Source organism: Phocoena sinus, chromosome 14, assembly GCF_008692025.1.
Source record: "Phocoena sinus isolate mPhoSin1 chromosome 14, mPhoSin1.pri, whole genome shotgun sequence".
Taxonomy (NCBI): domain Eukaryota; kingdom Metazoa; phylum Chordata; class Mammalia; order Artiodactyla; family Phocoenidae; genus Phocoena; species Phocoena sinus.
Window position 1 is genome coordinate 65,452,970 of NC_045776.1, and position 21,873 is coordinate 65,474,842.

A 21,873-nucleotide genomic window follows, 5' to 3' on the forward strand; every position below is an offset into this window, starting at 1 on the left:
CTCCTACCCCACATCTGGTGTGACTCCGCCAAAGATTACAAGATGGAAAGGCATGTAAAGTATGCTACACTGCCCAGAACGCAGGGAACGCTCGAGAAATGGGGCAACCATTTTTATTTCATGCATCTGAAACTATTCAGTCTTCTCTCCCACTCTTTCCACTTTAGCAAAACCTCGTGGTGTCTCAGGTGTGTATTGTGTACTTGTTCCTCGTAATACCTGAAGTTTCCATTTTGTTTTGATGGGTCTCTTCCTACAAATGGGAGACGGGCTTCCGTGACTCTCCAACATAGAATTTGGCAGTGTTGGCCCATCGTTTGGGGGTCCCGTGCCTGTAGGGGTCCCGTGCCCTGGGAGGTTCTCTGTCCACCCCTGCTGCCATCGTGCTGTCACTTGTCGTTTCACCCTGCTCTTGAGTTCTCTGCCTTCCGGTGTGTGGCGACCTCTGCTCTGCTTTGGTCTGAGAACCAGATTTCCAGGCTGGTTAGGCCTGCGTGTAAAGTAAGAGGGAAGAATCCCAGAGAGGGGTTCTGCAGCAGGGTTTCTCAAATGGACCACCAAGACCGGAGTCACTCGAGCATCTGTTTACAGCGCAGAGTCCAGACCCCTTGAATCAGAATCTCTGGGGTAGGCTGTGGAATCTGTGATTTAGGCAGCTCTTAGGCACAGGAGCCTTGAGGAATCATGGGTGGGACTAACGCAGCTCCTTCTGCTTTGAAGCCCCTTTGGCTGATTTCTCGTTCCTTCGGTAAAGGGATGTGTTTCTTTCCCCATCATGTTTTCTGCATCCCACACATGTGTGATTCCTCACCCCAGACTCATTTCTATGTCCAGGAGGCTGACTGGCGCCGCCCCAGGTGTACAGGGGCCCGTGTGCATCCACCTGCCCCCAGCACAACCACAGAACTGAGAAATGTCTCCAGAGCTGCCAGCCTCGGGCCACAACCCTGTTCCCAGTGGGCAGGAGCCAGGAGGCCCTTCTTCCTGCTCTTAGCAACGCGGCACCTCTGCCAACAGAGGAAACTTCCCAGCAGAAGTTCTTGGGACCCAGATAAGGCAGAACAGCCACAGCTGTTAGAGGAGTGCAGCCTCTTGACCACACCGACTCCTACACATCCTACAAGGCCCAAGGCTCCTTCCTCTTTAAAGACTGCCTCGTCCATTCCTGCCCTCTGTGGTCATTCCCATCTCTAATCCCCTGGGGTTCACAGAGTCCCAGGCAGTCATCACCATCGGCATAACAGCTCATGTTTAGGAAGGGCTCACAACCTTCCAGGCACCGTCTTAGCTCTTTATGCGAATTCTCTCAGGCAATTTTCACAACCCCACGAGGGTATTATTGTCTCATTTTTCAGATGAGAAAACCAGGGCTCTGAGAGGCGCAGTAACTCACTCAGGGTCACATGCTGGCAAGTGGCTCTGCTGAAATCTGGATCCGGTGCCTAGAAAGGTACTAGGCCGGGAGCCGGAGGTCCTGGGTCCTCCTGCTGGTCCCACCCTGAGCCTGGGGCAGGTCACTGTCTTATCTGGGAGAAAATGAAGAGGTTGGACCAGATGTCCAAGAACCTCCTGCTCTGGGGCTCTTGCCTTATGGGACCAGCCTCATCTCCACCCGCAGTGGGGTGACCCAAGGCATGTCACGCATGTGTTGGGGACTCAATGGCGTCAATTCTCAACACGAATGAGTGCCTTCCAGGAGTCAATTTAGGAAGCCAGACCGGGGATCCCTTCAAGGTGTTTCTCACAGTTCTTGTGTCCCTCCTACATGCTGGACCCCGTGAGGGGCCCTGCAGCGTGCACCAGCTCCCTTGATCTCACCAACTCATTCTTCTCTCATTAGCTGAAGAATGTGCCAGAAGAAAGTCCCAGTAAGTGAGCTGAAACGGGTCAGCAAATAATGACAGTGTCACAAGCACAGAAAAAGAGAAACACTCAGAGGCGAGCTCGCAGGTTTGTGTGTCCGGGTGGGGGCTGGGGAGGAAGCTGAGGCCACACCATCCCTAAGGGGAAGAAACAGGCTCAAGAGACAGAACCACCCCTGGTTCTCACAGCTAAGAGATGGCAGGGCTGGAATTAAAAGCCAGGTCCTCTTGGGCCCAAGCCCACTGCTTTTCTCTTTCCACCAACTAATGGCTATCACATCCTTACACCCGGTGGTGGCCTTGCGATCCGCACCTGTCCTCCGAGTCTAATCAAACCGTGCCCTCCCCAAAGGCTGGGCTCCACACCTGGGCAGCGGGGAGGGAGGGAGGTGGTGGGCGGGCCTGAGGGACAGGTGGGAGTCTGATGGAGGAGGACTGAGTTTGACTCCCAGGTTCGGTCTTGGACAAGTGGGTGGAAGGAGGTGTGGAGCAGCGGGAGGAGGGATGCAGGGGGAGCAGTTCGAGGGCACATGTTTCACGCCCAGCTCCCAAGGATGGGTGACTCGGGATTCTAACTTGTCAGCTGCCCCTTCTCCCACCAAATCATTCTCTGAGCCTTCTCCCGGGTCATCTTTGGAAGAGGGAAGAGGGCAGAAAGCAGGGGCGATTGCTGGCCTTACACGCAGGACACCAAGGATCACAGGTACGGCGGTGGGTGACCTGATCTGAATGGGCCAGCGGCTGCCGTGTCCACACAATGACTCAGGAAGCTGGCTCAGAAGCACATGAAGACTCCCGGCCTGGGGACATGAGGGTGGGCAGCCTGCATTTGTGTACTGCCTGCTGGTAAGTCAGCTCTTTCATATACATCTGTCTTTAGATCCTCCAACCACCCTGGGAGACAGCCTTCCATTTTATAAGGGAAGGACACTGATGCTTAGAAAGGAGCAAAGATTCAGCAGAGGGAAGGGAAGGCGAAAAAGGAAAAGAAAATGGGTTTTTATGGAGGACCTGCTACATGCCAGGAATCAGCAAGTGCGGTCTCACATACGTTAACAGACCTATTCTTTCAAAATCTCTACAGGCAGCATCAACACCTGCATTTGCAGAGGAGAAAACAGGCTCCATTAAATAAGCTGGAAGCCCAGGGAGTGAGGGAGAGATTCAGACGGGACACCCAGTGCCTGGCCCTCGAGCCCAGAGCTCATTCATTCACCCCATGCGCTGGGCCAACAACCACTTCTCCAGCATCTTCCATTAGGCCAAACATTTAGGAAAAAAGGATGAACAAAATAGTCAAGCCCCCTGCCACATGCCGCGTGTGGTGGGAGGAGGGCAAGGTGCCGTGGGAAGACATGACGGGGTCCCACGGAGCTTCTCTGGAGAAGGGACCTTTGAGCTGAGGGCGGATGGATGACGGCCAGGATGAGTGAGGAGTGTTCCAGGCAGATGGAACAGCGTGTGCAAAGGGTCTGAGCCCATAAAGAGTTTCTGATGTTCCTGGTTGCTGGAGAGGAAGCCTGGGACCAGATTGTGCAGCTATGTCTAAGAGTTTTGAAGTTCAAGTCACCAAAGAGGTCTAAATAGGTGGGGGGAACAATCAGAGTGGTGACTGCCGAGTGGAGAAGGGCCTGGAGGGAAAGCAGAGACGAGGTGGGAGGTGCTCCTAGCCATGCAGGAGGAGGAAGAGGTGAGGGCCAGGCTGAGAGCGGCTGCAGGGCTCCTGGGAGAGGGGTACGGACTAGCAGGCCATTGAGGTGGTAGATCAATAGGGCTTGTGATTAACTCGGGGTGGAGGGCAAGTCGCGGGCGGGGAAGTGGTGGGAGCTGTCAGGTCCCCCCACCCTCTACCCCCTGGCCAGTGAGGGCGGGGCTGAGGTTGAGGACCATGCTGAGTCTTATCCCATGGAGCAGTGGGTCCTAACCTCAGCCAGAGTCAACAGAGGCTTCCTTGGATTTTTTTCGGAATGCCACGACATTTGTGCGTCATGCCAGGCTCACCTACTTAGCAAGACTCGCCTCCCACAACCAGGCCCGCAGGATCCCAGCACCTCGTCCTGTCTGCTCATGAGGCCTGCCCGGAACTCTCCTCTCCTGCCCGAGGGCCCGTGAAGAGAAACCTTTCAGTAAACTCACAGCCAGACCCCCAAGTGAATTCTGGAGTCCTCCCCAGCATCTGTGGCCGCCTCATCGGCCTCCCAGGCCCCAGCGACAGGGCACGACTGCCCAGCCGAAGACAGGATTGCTGCTGCCCGGTACCAGGCTGGGGACAGAGATGCCACACGGGCCAGTTTATTCCTGTTACTGCTCTGTACAGGTATATACAGTTGGTGTGAGCCTATGGTACATTATTTCACAAAGTTATCTTACATCCTTTGCACACTCCTCCTGGGCGGGAAGTACCTGCGGGCGGTGGAGGAAAGGACGCTCACGGGAGCCACTCTGTTGCTGAGGACGTGCACAGGGGCGCCCTCCCACCTGCTCCCGGGTGCCAGAGGCTTCTGCAGTCTTCCTCCTGGAGCGGATAGAGACTGGCGGGGGCCAAGCAGCACCCACAGCCCCCACCACCCCAGCCTGCCTGACCCCACCGAGTACCATCAGCAGCAGGACAGTATCCCCCGGCCCCTCGCCCCCCCGCCCATCACGGGGCGCTGGCGTGCATCTTCTCCAGGCAGCTCGTCCAGAAGGTCACCAGCCGGTTGTCACGGTTGACGCAGAAGTCCGTGAAGTCCTTCAGCAGCCGGTCAGCGAACCTCTCGTCGCCGGTGGCGCTGGAGCGCCAGGTCTTGGTCAGCATGGTGTTGTAGGCCCAGCTGTAGCCCACCCTCTCCTCGCAGAACAGGCTCTGGCTGGCGGAGCTGGTGGAGTTGCGGCGCCGCCGTGGCTGCCCTGAGAACTTGCGCTTGGAGTAGGGCAGCTGCAGGAACACCGTGCCTGTGGGGACAGGGGCCAGGTCACAGCTCCGGGAAGGAGGGAGGGAGGGTGCCCAGGCCAGCCCCCCGCCCCCCACTCCGGGGCTCCCGGTCCTACCTCGGCCGCCCCAGACCCCGCCCCGTCCACACTGCGCCTGGAGCGCCTCACCTGTGACATGGATGTACTGAGGCTTGGTCTCAGCAGGGAAGTTGAAAGCAGAGGCAGAATATTTATCTTGAACAAACCCAAACCTAAGGGAAGGACAGGGAGACAGGCCGATGAGGGCCCCCTGGGCTACAGGGACACGGCGGGGGGGCGAGGGGCGTGCTTGCGGGAGCGAGGCTAACACGACTGTCCGACAGCCAAGGGATCTGGAAAGTCTCTTTCAGGTGGAACATTCAGGCTGCTCCTCACTGTCCTCACCACTTCCCACCATCCCGGCCCCTTTTCCTCTCTGGGTGCTGAGAGCCTCTCACCTGCCCAGCTCTCCCTCATCCAGCCTTCATCTCCACCCAGCCACCCCCCACTCCATCGCATCAGCTCTCCCCCCCACGCCCACCCCCAAGACTGTCAGCTCCCCCGGGGAAGGCCCTTATCTTAACTCTGCTGAGCCGGGCCCCTCTCCCCTTCCTCTGTTCTCCCACACTAAGCACACAGTAGTTCTCAATAAAGGCTTTGCATTGAGAAATATCATAACTGGAGTCCCTTCCTTAAGGCGAGGAAAGCTGGAGCCCTGCCTCGCTGTGTTCTGGAAACAGGCAGGAGGGACCATTTTTCATCCATGGCTTGTTCTATTCCTGGTTTTTTAATTTCCACAAAGTGCATTTATTACACTTTACCCGCTAAGTGCTGTAAAGGATGCATTGGCAGATATGGCCCCTGCCCTGAGTCTGAGGGGTTTATGTAATGAAGCCTGTGATGAGGCAGAACTATAGCAGGGAAAACCCTGTCTCCCTTCCTGGACTGAGCTCCAGGGAGGTGCTGTGTTGCATTCTCTACAGAAGCTGCTGGCTTTACACGGGCACTTGATAATTATTTACTGAAGAACATGTGAAGTCAGACGCATAAACAGATCAGCTGATGGGCACTGCCAGCTCATCACTGTCAGCTGGTTCTAGCACATGCAGGAACGGCTCTGGAGTCTGCCCTTCTTCCTCTCTACTTTCCGATCAAGGCTCTCTATTTACTCAGCGTGGATCAGCAGGACCTGCTGACAAACTCGTCTTCCTCATAATAACTACCATCTCCTGGGGCCCTACTAGGTGTTGGGAACGTCAGGGAACCCTCCCAACAAACCCTGTGAAGGGGGAGAACTCGAAGGCAAAGCACCTCACGGTTCCTCAGCCAGATGCCGGTGGAGGCCGAGGTGAACCAGGCCTGTCCGCTTCCCACATCAAAGTCCTTTCCCACCGACCTCTTCATTGACCACCCCGAATCGCACCCCCTCCTCCTGGACAGAGGAAGTCAGGTCCCCTGGCATTCATTTCACAGCCTTTACCAAGCATCGAAGAAAAGGGCTGAGTAAGGTCTAAGGCAGGCCTGGGCCGGCTTGGGTGGGGGAGGCTGAAGAGTCCGGACTTTATCCTGCGGTTGGTGGGGGGCTGTGCACGGAGAGGGGTGTGCCAGGTGGGGCGGGGACAGCTGAAGGCGCCTGAACAAGATGATATGACACTGAAGCAGGCACAGGAGGCTCTGATTTTCTATGAATAACACAAGGCAGCAACCGGACACTGAGTTAGTGATGTTCTAGAGACACAGCTGGACCGGCCTGGGGGATACAGCTAAGCCTAGGAAAGGCTTTCCCTGGTATACATATTAGGTACCAGTAAATATCTACTGAACGTATCTATTGCTTTTTAACCATTCATTGTCTTCTCAATATGTGTCAAGAGGCTCCTGACAGATTCTACAGTTTTTCATTTCTTGGAGAGTTTGGCTCCAGGTCTTGTAGGAGGCTGAGGAGAGAGCTCTCTGCTCTCCTACAAACTGGAAGAAGAGGGAAGCAAGTCTGAAAAACTACAGCTCCAGGAACTGGACAGGTGGTGCTCATCTCTGAAACCAAGGCAGAGGGACTAGTCAGAGATAAGCAGTGAATCTGTCACTGGTGGACTGGGTCCATCTCCCCAGAAAGGGAATGAACTGGGCTTCGCTGTGGTAACTGCTATTTGAGACAAACACTGATGCCTCCCCATGCTTCCCTCTTGCTATGGGACAAACCTGTGTGCAATGGCTTCCTGGAAAAGGTGCATTCGGTCCCAGTATGTTTCTGGTTCAAAGCCTAAAAGGAAAAAAGAGTAAATGCCGAGTTGTGATTCCAAGATTTGCAAATCTCCCTGGGTCCAGCCTTGGGTATCCTTCACTACTCTTGGCAATGCTCCCCCCCTTGAGCCTGAGCTCTGCTTTTTCACACCACCTGCTTTCAGAAAGACCAGCCTCCACCCCAAGGAGGGCTATCCTAAAGATAGTGACAGCCCTCAAGCTTCATCAGGGTCTAGAAAGGAGAGGAATATGAGTCCTCAGCGACCAGTGTGAGCTACTAGAACTTGGTATAAGACTCATTCTAATGACCGTCTGTGCCAAAAGCGGAAAGGAGCAGGATATTAAAATACAACCAAAAGATAAGCTTGAAATGAATGTCATTTACTTCTAAGGAGAAAAAAAAAAATCCCAATCTTCCATTTTAGGGGTGGGGAAATTGAAGCAAATCAATATAAAATGATTTTTGGAAACGTGATCAGCTGGGGAGGGGAGGGGAGGGGAGGGGGCAGAGCAGGTGAATGCCCGCCCCCACCGCCCACTTCGTGCTCCAGCCTGGCTGGTGTGAGGACAGGAGCAGGGTGAGCAGGTGGCAGGGCTGAGGCAGCTGTCACACAGCAGAGGCAACAGGCCGGGGCTGCTCTTGGGATCAAGGTGTGGAGGGCTGGGGCAGCAACCACACGAGACCTCGTCCCAGAGGCCAGGGGTGCCTGCAGGGGCTTTGTTGCTCTTTCCGTATTTGGAATTTTATATCTAGGTTAGATTTGAGGATTCTGGGTAACCAAAGAGCAGAAAAGAGAAAAGACTTTGGCTTTAACAGATAAAAACAGACAGCGTATTCTTGTCAGATTTTTAAGATTTTGAATTCCCTGTTATCAGAATGGGAGATAACAGGAAGAGAGGTGGCACAGAAGCAAGAAAATTGATTTTTAGATTCAAGTCCTTATTCCTTTCAACTAGGACTCTTTTCGTTCAGCTGTAACCATGGCAACCAACAGAGGATGCTGTTCTCGAAGACTGGGTTACGACTGGCAGGGAAAACCATCGGTTCACACAGAAATGTCCTCCAGTGCCAGCCCTGCGAGCACCCCTGTGCTGTTACAGCGAAGGTGGAAAACCCCAGAAGAGTCTTTGGGTGGTATGGGGGGAGATCTAACCTTCCCCTCAACATATTAAAAACAGCAGTAGGAGGCGGTGCCTGGCTTAAAGTCATCAGATGCAGACATAATCACCTGCCATTTCAGGACGGCAAAAAACAGTCCCCCCTCGGCCACATCGTGAGGGTAAATGAGAACGTGTGTGTGCGGGGGGTTGGGGGGTGCTTTGTAAACCCTAAAGATCCCAGGATCTTCAGCCGCCAGGGGCCGTGGGGCTCACCTGGAACCCCAACTATCACTTAAAACACTGTGTCTATACACAAATGTCTTCCAAGATATAAAGAATGTACAGGTGGGCCTTTGGAACAAAAGCTCTTTGCACCCCGGGGGTGGGGGGGCCGTTTCTCTGCCACCAAACACAGCACAGACTCATAAGAACACAGGAAAAATCATCTCCTTCGCCTCAAAAGTTTTTTTCTCCACACTGATAATTTCTACGCCTGAGAGTCTACAGGGCTCTGACACACCAGCAGCGACTCTAGCTTTTTGTTATAAAAAGATCATCCATGAGCTCATGGGGTGCTTTGTAGGAGCTAATTACATGCTCATTGAAATGAGTGCTTGGTGATGAAAAGTCCGTGCTGTGTGAAGTCAGCTCATCCCTCCATCTGTCTACACCTGCCCTCAGAGTCTGGTGGACGAGGGTGGAGCAGCGGGTGGGGTCGGCCCCATGGTCTCCATTCTGGGGAAGCACTCTGAGGGGGTCCCGCGTCCTCCAGGTGCTGACGCATCTCAGCTTTGCACAACAGCACACTGTGTCCTGTTTTTGCTTTCAATGCCTCCCATTTCTGGCCTTTATTCGTGGAGCAGCAGATCCAAGCCTCCAGTGAGGATCAGATTCCTGCCGCCCAAACCAGTAAGGCTGGAGCGGAGAGAGGAGGATGTAGGGAGAAGCCTGGTGCTGCTTGAGATTTACAGAGCACAGCGCCCTCTCCCACCCACCGTCCCCTCCAGGCCTTACGAGGGTCTTCTTGAGCTAGTGAGGCAGCTCTGGTCGCCCCCATTTCAGGAATAAGGCATTTGAGGCTCAGAGACATTAAGTGACTTGCCCAGGGTTGCTCAGCCACTAAGTAAAGAATCAGGATTAAAGCTCTGGCCCCAGCACTTCCCTGGTGGAGCAGTGGTTGGGAATCCGCCTTCCAGTGCATGGGACACGGGTTCAAGCCCTGGTCCAGGAGGATCCCACATGCCACGGAGAAACTAGGCCTGTGTGCCACAAATACTAAGCCCGCACTCTGGAGCCCACGAGCAACAACTACTGAGCCTGAGTGACACAACTACTGCAGCCGGCGTGCCTAGAGCCTGTGCTCCGCAACAAGGAGGGGCCACCGCAATGAGAAGCCCGCACACTGCAACGAAGAGTAGCCCCCGCTCGCCACAACTGGAGAAAGCCCGCGCGCAGCAACGAAGACCCAACGCGGCCAATAAATAAATAAATTTATAAAAAACAAACAAAACCCTCTAGCCCCCTGTCTACAAGGCTCCTTCTTTTCACTAGCCCGTGAAAAGCTGGCCTCCATTTTACCAAATTGAAAAAAAAAAAAAAAAAAGCTGGCCTCCAGGCGCCTAGAGAGGCGACCCTGGCGGAAGGGTCTACGCGGGTAACAGGCCCTCCGGAGAGGGGTGTCTCTTACTGTCAAACAGGTGCTCGCTGCCCTCCTTGAGCAGGCAGCTGATGTTGAGCGGGATGAAGAGCTGGGCCCGGAGCGGGTCGCCATACAGGTAACTGGGCAGCGCAAAGGGACCCTCCAAAACCGGCACCAACAAAAAGCCACAGGACGTGGCCTTGCGATGCCAACCTTGGACCTGGTGGGAAGCACAGAAACACACAGCGTCACCTCCAAGTTCATTCTGACAAGGGAAGTAACTTCCTGAGAAGCGAAGCCACCCGAGTGATGGCCTGCGTATTGATCCACAGGTTCACTGATTAATGTCCACCGGCTCCAGACCCGCCCTGGGAGGAAGAAACACCGTTGAACCTCCTGTGAATCCTTGGAAGACCGGGAGGTAAGCGCATGGCTCCTCACAGCCTGAGCTTCTGCAACTTCAGGGGCTCTTTCGGGAGGAACAGGCTAGAGAGACCTATGTCCTGCCTCTTCTTGCTCCATAGGATGTTGGAGGAAAGTCACAACATATAGGTTAAGTCCTTCTAATTTTGTCCTTTATCAAAAATTTACTAAGTCCAAGGTATCAAATAGGAAAACAATGCACTCAGGCTGGCTGAGAGGGACAAGACGCGGGCTGCAAGATGATCATGGTGGCCTCTGGCCAAAAGTGACAAGCGCTGACCTCGCAGAATGAGAGCTGCTCTCTGCAAGCTCCCGAACGCCATCTGTCTGAAGATTGACCGAGAATAAAAGTTACTGGGGCTTAACGACAAACCTCCCCACTCTTAGCTTTTCTCCCAGGAACACTCCTAACCATGACCAAAACACCAAGGTCTCTGCTTGACCAAGTAATTTCTAAGGCTTATGTAATATTTATCTAAATAAAATGTGGTTTATAACAAATGTGGACATGGCCTTAAAATAATAATTAACCTACACTTGAGATTCTTAAAAACTTAATAAAATCATGATAAAAATGAGCAGCTTTCAGTGGGTTTTACATGAATTGATGTGAAAAGTGTACTTTTTAAAAGATAGATGCTAAACTCCTCTGAGGAAATAAATACTCTCCTTCCCACCAAATTATAACTGTATCTGTGTGTGTGTGTGTGTGTGTGTGTGTGTGTGTGTGTGTGTGCGTGTGTGAGTGACAGAGAACACTGTGGCTGTGTGGTTCTGAGACAGTGTCACCTGGTGGGGCTTCTGAGGAGGACGCTATCGCACTGGGCCAGAGGGTTAGTTCTGGCTGGAGGGAGTGGTCATCCCAGCGCTGACCCGTTGGGGAAGAGCTGGTGTCCCCTGCAAGCTGAGCGGAATGGGCAGCTGGGTGTCTTTTTTGATTTGGACCTTAACAATGTTCCCTGGATGGGAATGTCTCCATGGGAGGGGTCCTCAAAGACAGTAATGCCATTTGGAGGCAGACAGGGGTTGGGCAGACAGAGACGTGGACCAATCTCTTCCACGTCTTATGGGGATAAAACTAGGCTTTTGAGCCCCGGACAAAAAAACCTGTACGTTGCCAGCCGACGCTGTGCTCCTTTCCCTTTGGTCATCTCCTAGGCTCTTCACAAACTGTTTTTGAACTTTCCAGCTGCTTTCAGCTGTGCAATGAGATGTTTGGACCAGTGTTGGAGGGGCGTGGGATTCAGTTGAAGCCACAGAGAAATACTCTTTGGGGCTGAAGGACAGAGCATATAAAAAAGAGTAGGAGACCGTAAAGATGGCTCACGAAGGCTCCTGGAAGACACTGACAGCTCGGCTAAGGAGCATTTATTTTAGACACACAGCCTGGGACGGGGGGTGGCCAGGAGCAATGAGTGACCTGATGGGGCAGCTGGACCAGGGTGGACGAGAAGCAGAAACAGTCAGGAGACCAACCGAAACAGGGCTTCTCAGCTTTGGCACTCGAGACACTGGGGCTGGGGGATTCTTTGCCGTAGAGGCTGTGTTGTGCTCTGTGCTATAGGATGATGGGCTACATCCCTGGTCTCCCCACCACCCGCTAGACCCCAGGGGCACCCCCACCATTTGGGGCAAGTAAAAATGTCTCCAGATATGCCAAATGCTCCTAACAGGTCACAACCACACACCTCCCCCACCCCTGTAGAGAACCAGTTAATAGCAGTGATATTCACGATCAGAGGATTGTGTAGATAAACTATGATACAAACAAGCAATAGAGTATTCTTAAAATACTCTTAAAAATAATGAGGCAGTGTCTTCCAAATTGAGCTGATGTAGTATGTTCTTGGTTACCAAAATACTCAGGTAGCTTTGGAACTTTGAAATGGTAAATATTCATGGTGTATAAAAAAAACATGATACAGGGACTTCCCTGGTGGTCCAGTGGTTAAGAGTTTGTGCTTCCACTGCAGGGGCCGCTGGTTCGATCCCTGGTTGGAGAAGTAAGATCTCACATGCCACACAGTGCAGCCCAACAAAAACAAAACACATGATACATAACTGTAGAATCTTAATTACATAAAAATGGATGCTTAGTTGCATAGATACACAAACGGGACCTAGAAGGACATGTCAGACTCTAAAATACTTGTGATTACAGATGACTTTGATTTTTACTTCTTGTGTTTTTTAGTTTCCTATTACACACATGTTAACTTTTAAGAAACAAATGTTATTTTAAAAACTTTCCCCCCCAAATGAGGCAAAACAAATTAAAAAACAACAACAGCGAAGCCGACTTATTTCTATTGATACAGAAGATATATAGGTGATAGGAAAAGCACAACATGAATAGTAAATATTCTGAGCTCCTGTGTCTGTTAAAAAAAAAAAAAGTAAAAGTAACAGGGCCTCTATATGCACAGAATCTCTCTGCAAGTACCAGCAAAGTGGCAGGGCAGTAGATGGAAGTCCCAGGGAACAGGGTGAGGGTGAGAGAGAGGGTTACATTCTGCTCTACACCAGTGATTCTCAGCTGGAGGCAATGCCTCCCCTCCCTGGGGACATCAGCAATATCTGGAGACATTTTTGGTTGTCACAGGAGGGTACGCTACTGGGATTTGGTGGGCAGAGGCCAGGGATGTTGTTCAACATCCTACAAAGCACAGGACGGGCCCCCCCATGACAGAACCATTGGCCCTACGTGTCAGTAGCACACCAAGGGTCAGAAACCCTGATCTACATACCCTTTTCGACTGTTTGAATTTTTCACTATGCTTAATTTTTTGAAAGAGGCTAATCCAACGGTCCACATGAAGGTAATAGGAGCCTGAAGTGAAAATTTTTTGAGTGACGTGAATCTCTACCGAGCACCCGCGCGCCCGTCTGCCAGGTGAGCCCAGGCCTGGCCGCACGTAAGGGAGTCTCACCATCTCAAAGAGCACAGCGGCGGTCACCGCCATCCAGTGCAGCTTGATCTCGAAGGCCGCGTTCAGTGAGAAGTTGCCGTGGTAGTAACAGCTGCACCACTCCAGTCGGTCTGTGCGGTTGTTCACATCCACGTCCAGGGTCACGGTCCTCTGTTCTGGGACAGTGGCAGCTACATGGCATGGGGGGAGGTTGGTGGCCGGGGGGAGGGAAAGGAAGGCAGGGGGTGAGGAGGAAGAGAAAACAACTGAGCATCCAGATGTGAAACTGCAGACTCCAGATGCTTCCTGGAAATCAGCTAGTCCAGGGCTCGGCAAATGCTTTCCATAAAGGTCCACGTAGTAAATATTTTAGGTTTTGCAGGCTACAAGGTCTCTGTTTCAACTATTTAATGCTGCTGTTATAGTGCAAAAGCAGCCTCAGGTATTACCTAAACGAGTGGGCGCAGCTGTGTTCCAGTAAAACTTTACAAAAACAAATGGATTTTTAGGGCAGTCAGGCTACTCTGTGTGACACAATAATGGTGAATACATGTCATTATACATTTGTCAAAACCCATAAAATGCACAGCACCAAGAGTGAACCCTAAGGGAAACCATGGGCTTTGGGTGATAATGATATGTCAGTGTAGGGTCGTCGATTGTAACAAATGTCCCACTCCAGTGGTGACGCTGATAGCAGGGGAGGCTGTGCATGTGTGCAGGTTGCGGGGTGGGCCGGGAGTATATGGAAACTGTACTTTCTGCTCAGTTTCGCTGTGAACCTGAAAGTGCTCTAAAAATAAAGTTTATTATAAAACAAACAAATGAACAAACAGGTGACAGGCCAGATGTGGCTTGTTAAACCATAGTTCGCTTCCCCTAATCTAATCCAATTCCTGATTTACAGATGAGGAAACAGCAACCCATGGAGGAAAAACGTCTTGGCCAAGATCAGAGTCAGAACCTCAGCCAGGCTGAGCCCCAGATCTTCCAATTCCAGTGACCACGAAGGGACATGATGGGACACACAGCCCGGACCACAGCAAGGAGAAGGTCTTGCTTTTCTGGTTTCAACCCAGGAAGGCAATAGTTCTATAATCGTTTCTCAAGAAATGAAACCTCTTAATGAAGGCTAACGCTCTGTCCCAACAACCGTGTGCTGCCCAAGGATGTCAGGTCAGTGCCAAAGTGGCTCATCCAATCTGGGCTCCTGCTCAGAAATCCTTCTCAACCAAGACAGGGGTGTTTTAGAGACGGGTCAGACTGTCAAGTTCCTGACCAGACTAAAGGCCCGAAGCTGGCTCAGAAGTAAGAAGATCAGGGCTCTGCCCCGCCTGGCTGGGCACTGCCACACGTGGGGCTTCCGCAAACTACGATCGGACCCTCTTTCTCCCCTGCCCCCTTGAATCCAGTGACATTTCTTTGCGGCAGTCAGCTTAGTTCTGGGTTCTGCAGGTAGAAGCCCCGAGTGGCTTTTATCACACACAAGTAATGGCTCTTGAGTCAGCAATTTGAATGAACTTGTGCTGGGGGGGCAGTGGAGCTGCCGCTCGGACGCTGAACGGGACCTGGGCAGACCAACACTCAGCTGTGAGGTACACAGCTTGTCATTCTCTCAAAACCAGAACGTGCAAAGTGGGAGACGCTGTCGACTTGGACTGGGAAGACCTAAGCCCTGCCGTCCAAGCCCTGCACCCCTGAGAACATTGCTCCACCCCTCCTGGTTTGGCTCCTCATCTGCAAACTGAGAGGGCGCCCGTCCAGTTGCTCTGCAGAGAAGAGGGGAGGGTCAAGTGAAACATGGATGAGAAGGGCTCTCGGACTCCCCTCCTGCCTTCTCCTCTGGCCACCCTCCCTTGTGACTCTCCTCCTTTCCTCCTGCTCCTGTTATTCCTTCCTCCCAGTTTAAGCCAAGGGCTTATCACCACTGCTCCATCAGAGGTCTGCCTAAGACTCCCATGGACGCTGCTTAAGCCTAAAGAACTAGGTGGCTCTGGTGCTAAAAGTCTCATCAAAACGAGTTTCTGTCTCTGCCTCGTGTTCCTGACTCCTGACACCGCCAGAGGAACCCTTTACTGAACAGCCCAAACTCAAGGAAGGAAGTTTGCTCTCTGGGCTTGGACAGTGTGTTCTCTGTAGGTGAAAAGCCCCAGTCACAGAAGAAAGGGCACTCAGAAAACACCAGCAGTGACCTTGCACATGTCTCCTCTCCCATGTGGCACGTCAAGTTCAGAACAGGCTGGTCTGAGGAAGCCAGAGGAAGCGCACTGTTCAGCCTAGTGGTTACGGGCTCAAGATACCACTGGCTTCACTCCTCAATAGGGGAGGTGACAGTGCAGACGCTGCGGGCTGAGGCTGCTGACAATGGTGTGAGCCCAGCTGAGGTGCAGCCCCTGGCCAGTTCTCTGTATCTCTTCTCGACTTCCACGAGGACCAGCTTGTTCCCCTTGGGATAGGGAGATATAGCGAGGCCAGTGAATAAGGACAAACCCAGGCTGAGCATCCTTCACCCGTGTCACAGAGATGGGTTGTCAAAGACCTGAGGAGAGGATCGGTGTCACAAGAGGAGAAAGAACAGCATCTCAGGGAGGGGAGTGAAGGTAAAGGTAACAACCAGCTCTGCCCATCGACAGAACGAGCGATCTCAGGAGTGAGTGCCACGTGGGTGGGAGTTTTCAAAGAGCGGCTGGCTCCCCACTCCTCAGGGCTGCTATGGAAGACTCAAACATCAGGGTTTGGACCGAGGTGCCCTACAGCCCCTTCTGAGCCTCAGATCCGGTGGGCTGCAAGAGAAGGCTGAGAAGTAAAAGGCATGGGACTGGCTCAAGGGATGCAGCGCTGCCTCTTCCGGGGTCTCGGATCCCCTGAACTTCACGGCTCAGCGACACAAGATGACAGGGGTGGGGAAGTGGAGCCACCACAGACCAAGCCAGACAGGACCATGTGCCACCGTCAGGCATTTCAAAACAGTTTTCTGCTGCTAACTTCCAACTGAGAATTAGGAATGTCTAAAAAGGAACACATCAAAATGAATGAACGAAAAAGGGAGCAGGTCATAAATGATACAAAGGCCTTCTTCCCCTTCTATGTCCTTTTGATTTTTTTCTGAGAAGACGACTCAACACTACAGATAGACCAATTTCACTTAAGTAAACAATACAGTAAAAGTCTATATTCTAACCTGAAAAAATGCTGGGAAGAAGGATCTCATGTCCTAACACAGAGGTGGGAGGGGTGTTACTGGAGAGAAGTAGCTGTAATAATGCCGTGTTGGGTTTAAAAGGAACAGAAACCCACTTCCTGTGGGAGGGGTGGTGGGAAAGGAAGCCGATGGAGTAAAATTCCACTATAACAATCATGGGAGCCACTGAAAACCTAGTAAGTGGATGTTTTCCCAGAAAACATGCACATATGAAAGATTCCGCCTAGTTTCAGAACCACTGACCCTCCTGACACCCCTGCACAGGGTGAACAATACCCCAGGTTGATAAACTACCCGCTGTAGACATAAATCTCTTTGCCCCTACTCTTCCTCGTTTTTGGACATATTTTCCCATATGCTTTTCCTTTTTGACCACACTTTTTAAAGTAACTAAGAACCAAAGCTAAACCAAATGACACAAATCTCATCCTGAGCTTCAGATGATGGCAGTCACAAGAGGGTCGTACCAGCGGCTGCGGGAGAAGACTCTGGAAATGAGGATGTCCCTATAGAGACTGTCAAGATAGCCTCCAGAAGCAGTAACCCTAACCAAGGGGTAAGTGCAGCACACGGGCTGGGACCCTGCACACACTCCCGTGGAGACCTTGGTGAGAAGGGTCTGTCCCCTGCCTCTCACACAGAGCACTGGCCACACTGGCCCTGAGCAACTCTGAGAATCTGGAAACTGTGATGACTTGTAACGTTTCCATTCCACCAGCTAGGCAAGAATTCCAATTAGCCGGGCACTTCTGGGCTAACCAAGTAGAATGGGGGATTTCCCTGGAGTTCGGCCTATGTTACGTTTGCTTCCCTCCATCCAGAGAGCTTTGAGGGTCTCTCCAACCTGCCTTTGAGGGAAATCTCACGACGCCCTGCCTAGAGCACGCATTTTCTAAAGACGCTCACATCTCGACCCATCAGTCCGGTCCTTGAGAGCAGAGGTCACCACTGTTCAATAAGCAGGTGCTCACTCCATCTTAGGGCTGCAGGAACCGAGGAGGGGAAAGAAGAATCCCGGTGTGCATCCCTTGATGGGGTAAGCACATTTGGGGAGGGAGGGCAGAGAGGAGGGTCACGCACAGGGTGAGTGCCTGGAGTGGACCACCTCTGAGGTCCCTTCTTCTTCTGAGGTCCTAGGATGTTGCAGTCATGGGACAGCCTCTGGCAAGAGCTAAACCAGCAGTGAGCACCAGCTCACGTCCCCTGTGTCCTGAGCCTCTTGGGAAAAGTGGCCACACCGTCTGTCCCCTCCTATCCATGGATGATTGGTGTCCTGCCCTGATCTGACAACTGCTGAGCCCTGTTGGTTGGTTGGGACAATGATGAGCTTGACCCACTAGGCTGGTGAAAGCCGCACAGGAGCCGCGGTGCTAACAGTCACAGTGTGACAGCCACGGGGGCCCTAACCCTGGTTCCCGTGGCACCGCCCCTTTGGCTGCCCCTCTGCTCAGCCACCCACCAGTGTGTCCCCGGGCTCCGTCTGCTTGGGCACCTACCTAAAAGCGCAGCCGCCTGGCTCCGGCCCCCGAAGCTGCGGCTGAAGGAGCTGTGCCTGCTGGCGTAGGAGGCTGGCCGGCTGGGCAGCCAGGGCAACAGGAAGGCAGGGATCTCCGAGTGCAAGAGCTCCTCGGCCACGAAGGCCACCTCAAACCACTTGCGCTGGAAGCTGGCAAAGTCGTCCACCGCCGTCGTGTGCCAGGCAGTGGGCTGCTGCACGGCCACTGGGAAGGGCAGAGGGGAGGGGGGAGCCCTCAGTACAAGCTCTCGTGTTCTCACCGGTTCACGCCCAACACGGGTGAACCTGAAAACACAATGCTAACGAGCCAGACACAAAAGACCACAGAGTGTGTGAGGCCGCTTGGGTGAAATGTCCAGAACAGGCCAGTCTTTAGAGACAGAAAGCTGATTGGTGGTGGCGAGGGCCTGGGGGAAGAGGAGTTTTGGAGGGAGCCCTAATGAGGACGGGGTTTCCTTTCAGGGCGATGGAAGAGGTCTGGAACTAGATAGAGGTGGTGGTTGCATGACACTTAGAATACTCCATGCCACTGCCTTTTAAAATGGTTAGTTTTTGGAACTCCTTGGTGGTCCAGTGGTTAGGACTCAGTGCTTTCACTGCAGTGGCCCAGCCAGATTCAACCAAGATCCCGCAAGCCGTGCCCCACGGCCAAAAAAAAAAAAAAGCCAAATAAATAAAAAACTAAAATGGTTAGTTTTATGTTATGCAACCTCTCCTTCAATTAAAAAAATATTTTATCCCCAGTTTCAGACCTCTAATTTCAGAGCATGTGACAGTAACTGGGGGTTTTTCACCTTGAAGGTAAAGTGGGTGTCTACTGGTCAAACTCAGAATTTAAGGGAAGAGGAGTGATGGACACACTTGGTGTCTACGAGGAAAAAACCTAGACGGATCCACTTCCAATACATGCTTGGATAAGAGCGCCAGTGAGTGGCATCAGCCACTTCATCTGATGGAGTATTCCCAAAGCCCAGAGGTAGAGAAGCCGTCTGTCTGCAGGGTAGGAGTCACTCCCCTCCAAGGTCCCTGTGTGCTCAGGAGGGACTGGAGATGCTGGTCGGAACCCTGGGTGCCTGCAGCTCTGACCAGGCTGGAAATTGCTCCCCTTCTGGGAATTCCTTTTATTCATTAAAAAACAAAATACTTGAAATTTATCTTGGAAAGCTTGCTAGTCATCCTGGGGGAAGAGATGGAGTCTGAAGTCCCAGCAAGTAAAAAGTGCTCTCAGTTAGATGAGAGCTGTCATGTTATACTCAGACCCACCTGCACTGGGTGGGGGTCGGGGGCGCTGTGAGTAAAGACAGAGACCAGCAAATGAGCCGCGGGCATTTCCTTATCATTTCCCTCAGCCTCTTTTAGGCTTATCTTCCATCCACACTGTGCTCACCAAGAATGTACTGTGGCTTTAAGAAACCCTTTGTCACTCTGGTGATGCTCAAAGTAAGTACAGATGCTCAAGGAGGCTGACGGATCCATCAGCTTAGGGGACAGCATCACGTGAGGAGCCCGAGAAGCACCGTCATTTAATGGAGCATGTCACCAGGAAACACCTGCCCCACGGGCAACAGTTCGCCTCACCTCGCTCAGGCTCTCTGTCCATCACTATCTTGTAGAAATAGAAGCCATATATGAAGGTCCGCCAGACTTCACCAGAGGCGTGTGTTATGAGCTGCTCTTCCAGCATTTTCTAGAAGGAGAGACAACGAAGCTCTGAAATTCCTGCAGGGGAACATCTCAGAGGTGCAGCCCTCAAACCCCACTCTCCACCCCCATTAGCGGTGACGACTGCTCTGTGTTAAATGCTGTGCCTGGCGTAAATTATATTATAAAATGCAAATGCATAATACAGTATCATCAGATATTTCAAACATACAGAAAAGTATAAAGAAAATCCAGGTCATGCCATCAGCTAAATTCAACTAATTTAACTTTTTGCTATACAGACTTCAGAGATTTTTGTTTAAAAAAAAAAAAATCTCGGGAATTCCCTGGCAGTCCAGTGGTCAGGACTTTCACTGCTGAGGGTGTGGGTTCGATCCCTGGTCGGGGAACTAAGATCCCACAAGCTGTGCAGTGCGGCCAAATAAAATAAAATTAAAATTAAAAAATCTCTGTGGAGTCTCCCATGTCTCACTCCCCTTCCTCTCTCTCCAGAAATAAATGGTTAGCGAAATGTAATTCTCATGCATGTTTTTAATAATTTTATTATAGAGACAAGTATTGATCAAACAGCACGGATTCCCCATGGGGGCCTCTGTGTGGACAGTACGGTGTGAACCGACCTCTCCCTTTCCCCTTCTCTCGAGTTTAATTCCAGTTCAGAACAGTGTCATTAAATTCAGCGAGTGCTTGCTCAGTGCCTACCATGTGCCAAGCAACACGGCGGGCACTGGTGACGTGGAAACGCACAGTAAGGGATGGCCTGCGCTCGGGGGGCCTGGTCAGGGCAGAGGACGAATGAGGTGTGGACCCCACTCTGCTGTGCCCAGTGCTCGACAGAGGACGCGCAGGGTGCCAGGAAGATGCTGAGGCAGAGGGAGGGCGCTGCCTGGGGATCCTTCACAGAGACTCCCCCAAGGTTCAAAGGCACAGATTCTGCCCAAAACATTTCAGTTCCGGTGGCAGATTATGCCCGATGTTTAAGTCAAGGTAAAGTAGCGCCTTTCGAACCAAGACCTGCTCTATGATTCATTGATCCCAGACAGGCCTCACACTGACTAAAAACAGACTCTTACTCCACCTGGCGACCTCGTTACTGGCGAGGGCCCCCGCTCTGTGGTCTCACCTGCATGATGTCGATGGCCATGGCCTGCGTCTGCACCCCATCCACGTTGCTCACCAGCCAGTGCACCACCTCTGCACTGATGAAGCAGCACGGTGAGAGGCCCTTCTGCTCCGGGAGCAGCTGGACTCCTGTCCTGAGTTCCAAGGCGGCAACAAGCAGAAAGAGAAGGTAAAAAAGAAGGGACCCCCACTAAAGCATTTGATATCTGAAGTGAGGATCCCCACAGCTCAATTTCTCCACATTAATCCTAGACTCAGAGAAGTCCCTGCGACAGGACAAAAGAAGGTGTTACAGGGGAAAAGGAGAAGGGGGAGGAGAGAACCTGGCCTTCAGAGAACACCTATGCTTGTCCGGCGTTACACTGGGTAATTTACATGATTATTTCATTCAATCCTCACATCGATCCTGTGAATCAACCATTATAATCCCACTTTACAAACAAGGTAACAGAGGCTCAGAGAAGTCAAGTAACTCACCCAAGGTCTCACAGCTGCTGAGCAGTAGTCAGGTATACACCCACCAAACCACGCTGCCTGAGCACCACCCCAGCTTGGGCCACGGGATCCTCCCACCCCTGCACTCATTCATGAGAGAAGCCACTTACGAGGGGTGCTTCATGGCCTCCAGGATCTCCACCAGGGTGGAGGAGGACGTCAAGGAGCTGGCCGCCAACTGCTGAGAGCTGTAACACAGAGAAGCAGAGTGAAATTCCCGAGTCTTGACCCTCTTGCTTTGCTTCTTACAGAGCTGGAAACCAGGCTGATATGGACACTGAAGGCATTCAAGCAAATTCTGGATGGTTACATCCTGGAGATATATCACAGGGGGGTTCCTGCTTCTAACGTGTATACATTTTTAAAAAAAAAGGATTCAAAGTGGTTTTGTGTCCAAACTTGCTTCCTTTAATAAGCATCTCCCCTCTGAATAATATGTCAGGCTTGACCCCTTCCAAGAAATCTCTCTAGAAGAATGCTCTGGGCCTTTCACACATCACATCATTTAATCTCACCAAAGAACGCTAGGTAACATGGTCAGAACACAGGGGGCAGAATCCCAGGATCATCACCATCAGCTGGAGGGCCTCTGGTTTTTCTTGGCCTAAGTTTCCCCATCTGAAAACTGGGGATGATACTGTTCCTGTCTTCCAGGGTTGCTGTGAGGTTAGTGTATGTAAAATACTGTGCATGGGACTGACACCCACAAAGTCCAAAATTGTAGACCATACTAAACACAGTAACAGTAACATCCACCCTTTGGAACTTGG

General features: G+C 52.0%; 1 protein-coding gene across 6 annotated transcripts in view; it reads right to left on the minus strand.

Annotated features, from left to right (window-relative positions):
- Positions 1–3,974: 3,974 nt before the first annotated feature.
- Positions 3,975–21,873, minus strand: part of DEPDC5 (DEP domain containing 5, GATOR1 subcomplex subunit) — a 92,907-nt gene continuing 75,008 nt past the window's right edge. For 4 of the 6 annotated variants that reach the window (XM_032602790.1, XM_032602792.1, XM_032602789.1 and 1 more), the window contains 9 exons: positions 21,214–21,291; positions 20,610–20,742; positions 19,403–19,511; positions 17,805–18,029; positions 13,128–13,297; positions 9,823–9,994; positions 6,993–7,053; positions 4,944–5,026; positions 3,975–4,796 (listed from right to left, as the gene is read on the minus strand). In XM_032602790.1, coding sequence (XP_032458681.1) covers positions 4,504–4,796; positions 4,944–5,026; positions 6,993–7,053; positions 9,823–9,994; positions 13,128–13,297; positions 17,805–18,029; positions 19,403–19,511; positions 20,610–20,742; positions 21,214–21,291 — 1,324 coding nt within the window. In that variant the 3' untranslated portion in view covers positions 3,975–4,503. The remainder of the gene's footprint in view (positions 4,797–4,943; positions 5,027–6,992; positions 7,054–9,822; positions 9,995–13,127; positions 13,298–17,804; positions 18,030–19,402; positions 19,512–20,609; positions 20,743–21,213; positions 21,292–21,873) is intronic. The other 2 variants (XM_032602793.1, XM_032602791.1) reach the window with 1 other exon arrangement.